Here is a 2,500-nt window from a genome sequence, read left to right on the forward strand (position 1 = left end):
AAATGAAAAATCCCGTGCAAACTTCACCCTACAGAAATTCTTGTTTTGTTTGTTTGTATTTCAGGGTCAGAAAACGGAAGCAGAGAAACTCTTTCTCAAGGCCATCGAGCTCGATCCTACTAAAGGAAACTGCTATATGCATTATGGTCAGTGAAACTGTGTTTTATCTCTCTGAAACATGCACACATGGATTAAAACATCAATAATGAGATCACAGAATAGTACTTCTGCTGACACAGTGGAATTCATGGAATACATTGTAACATCTTGTGCGTTTTCTCGTCGTAATTGTTCTCGTTGAGCCCTTTATCCGACATTAGTCTTGTAATTGAGGTATCTCAGTAAGATTGTGTTGTATCAAGTACAGATGTGTCTCCAGTGAGAGCGAAACAGACAATGAGGCTTTATTTCTCATGAGTCTGAATGAATCACGAGGTGATTTAGCCAAATTACACCCTACAGCCAACTAATAATTGAATTATTGAAGCTCAGTTTACTTTTACCAAACATATTTTTGTCTCCCTATAAATATATTTGCTAAGATTCAGAAACAAAAACTGGCCCTGGGTATCTCAGCGAGTACTGATGCTGACTATCACACCTGGAGTCGTGTGTTTGAATCCAGGGCATGCTGAGTGACTCCAGCCAGGTCTCCTAAGCAACCAAATTGGCCCGGTTGCTAGGGAGGGTAGAGTCACATGGGGTAACCTCCTCGTGGTTGTGATTAGTGGTTCTCGCTCTCAATGGGGCGTGTGGTAAGTTGTGTGTGGATCGCGGAGAGTAGCATGAGTCTCCACATGCTGTGAGTCTCCGCGGTGTCATGCACAACGAGTCACATGATAAGATGCGCGGATTGACTGTCTCAGAAGCGGAGGCAACTGAGATTCGTCCTCCACCACCCGGATTGAGGTGAGTAACAGCGCCACCACAAGGACCTACTAAGTAGTGGGAATTGAGCATTCCAAATTGGGAGAAAAGGGGATAAATAAATAAAAAGAAACAAAAACTGTTCCTCTTTGGTGGTGCATCACACTTACAGTCACATCTGTACTTTTGATTACATCACTGCATTTCTTTATAGCAAATCTTGATAAAAAACACTATTACATTATTAAATTCATCATAAATTTGAAATCTATCCATCAGCATACAGTAGGGTTCAAAAGTTCACTTGTCATGGAAAACCTGGAAATATCAGGGAATTTTAAAATTGTGATTTCCAGGCCTGGAAAAATCATGGAATTGATATATATATATATATATAGTTAATATATTTTTATTTATTATGCTTAATCCTAAAATATTTAAATGAGGTGTGACGTTGCACTGGATTAAAAACACACGGTGAAGAGTTTAAAAACTGTCATGTTATTTAGAATATCTGATGAATTAGGATGCTTTCACAGCAGCACGTTTGGTGCGCACCCGGGCTCAAATGTAAGTTTGGTTCGTTTGGATAATGTGAACGCTGTTTCCGGGAACCGCACCGAGTCCACTTGAAAAGTCGGTCTGAGGTACGGTTCATGTGAACTCCAGTACAGTTTGCTGCTGATATAAACACTGTCGTACCAAAGCATGGAAGTAAACCTCTTGTGATGACGTTTAATTTGTGTGTTTGCAAGCTCCCGATCGCTATTATTATGGTTTAATGTATTTCTCATACCAGCTTGTGTTTAAATAAATCACCATCAGAGAGCAGCTCACAGTCTTCACATCTCTTGCACCTCATCCGCAGGCTCGTGTAAGATGAACGCTGATATTCATCACATTTTCACACATGCAATGCATCCGCGGGAGACAAACACAAGTGTCGTTTTGTGCGTGTAAAGATTTGAAGGTAAATCAAAGAGATGAATATTTCATAACACAAACTGATGTCTTCTTGAGTTGTTGCCTAGTTACAGTGGTAAACAGCTGCCGCTTGTACTCATGTTAATAAAGCAATCAGGTTCGGACCCAAATAATATAATGTGATCGGAGATCAGCAGGGGGAGGAAACGAACTCTGGTGCGGTCCAAGCAATCGAACCAAGTGTGAAAGCACCCTAAGAGACAACGATGTGCCACTAATCCCCGCCCATTTTGTTTTGCATGGATTCACTTTCAAATGAAGTGTTTTCAGTGGAACTTTTGTCAAACAATGGTGTGGTTTTGTTTTTATACAAATTTGCAATTATGTGATTTCGGTGCAGTTTTCAGAATGCAAGTGTAAATGTTCAGCCTGGAAATGAGCTTTCACTTCATTGGTGGAAAAGAGTGGGAACACTGTGTGAGTTTTCAGCACAATAATTGGACTGAATTGAAGAATTAATACATGTCTTTATATTCGGTTCATTATGTCGCTCGTTTGCTTTAATTGACAGCATGCACTGGAGCTGAAATCAACAAAACCTGATGATTATGAATCTTAAAGATTTTTTATTAATTCATGCCATAACGTTTCTTCGTTTGAAAATGTTCTGTTTATTTCCATGATTATGTTTTAGATGTTGAATGTGGAC

General features: G+C 39.6%; 1 protein-coding gene across 2 annotated transcripts in view; it reads left to right on the plus strand.

The window, feature by feature from the left end:
• LOC127417065 (protein O-mannosyl-transferase TMTC2-like) overlaps positions 1-2,500 on the plus strand; it is a 140,060-nt gene that overhangs the window by 115,518 nt on the left and 22,042 nt on the right. For both annotated transcript variants that reach the window (XM_051656776.1, XM_051656777.1), the window contains exon 9: positions 65-146. In XM_051656776.1, coding sequence (XP_051512736.1) covers positions 65-146 — 82 coding nt within the window. The remainder of the gene's footprint in view (positions 1-64; positions 147-2,500) is intronic.

This window comes from Myxocyprinus asiaticus, chromosome 26 (genome assembly GCF_019703515.2).
Source record: "Myxocyprinus asiaticus isolate MX2 ecotype Aquarium Trade chromosome 26, UBuf_Myxa_2, whole genome shotgun sequence".
Taxonomy (NCBI): Eukaryota; Metazoa; Chordata; class Actinopteri; order Cypriniformes; family Catostomidae; genus Myxocyprinus; species Myxocyprinus asiaticus.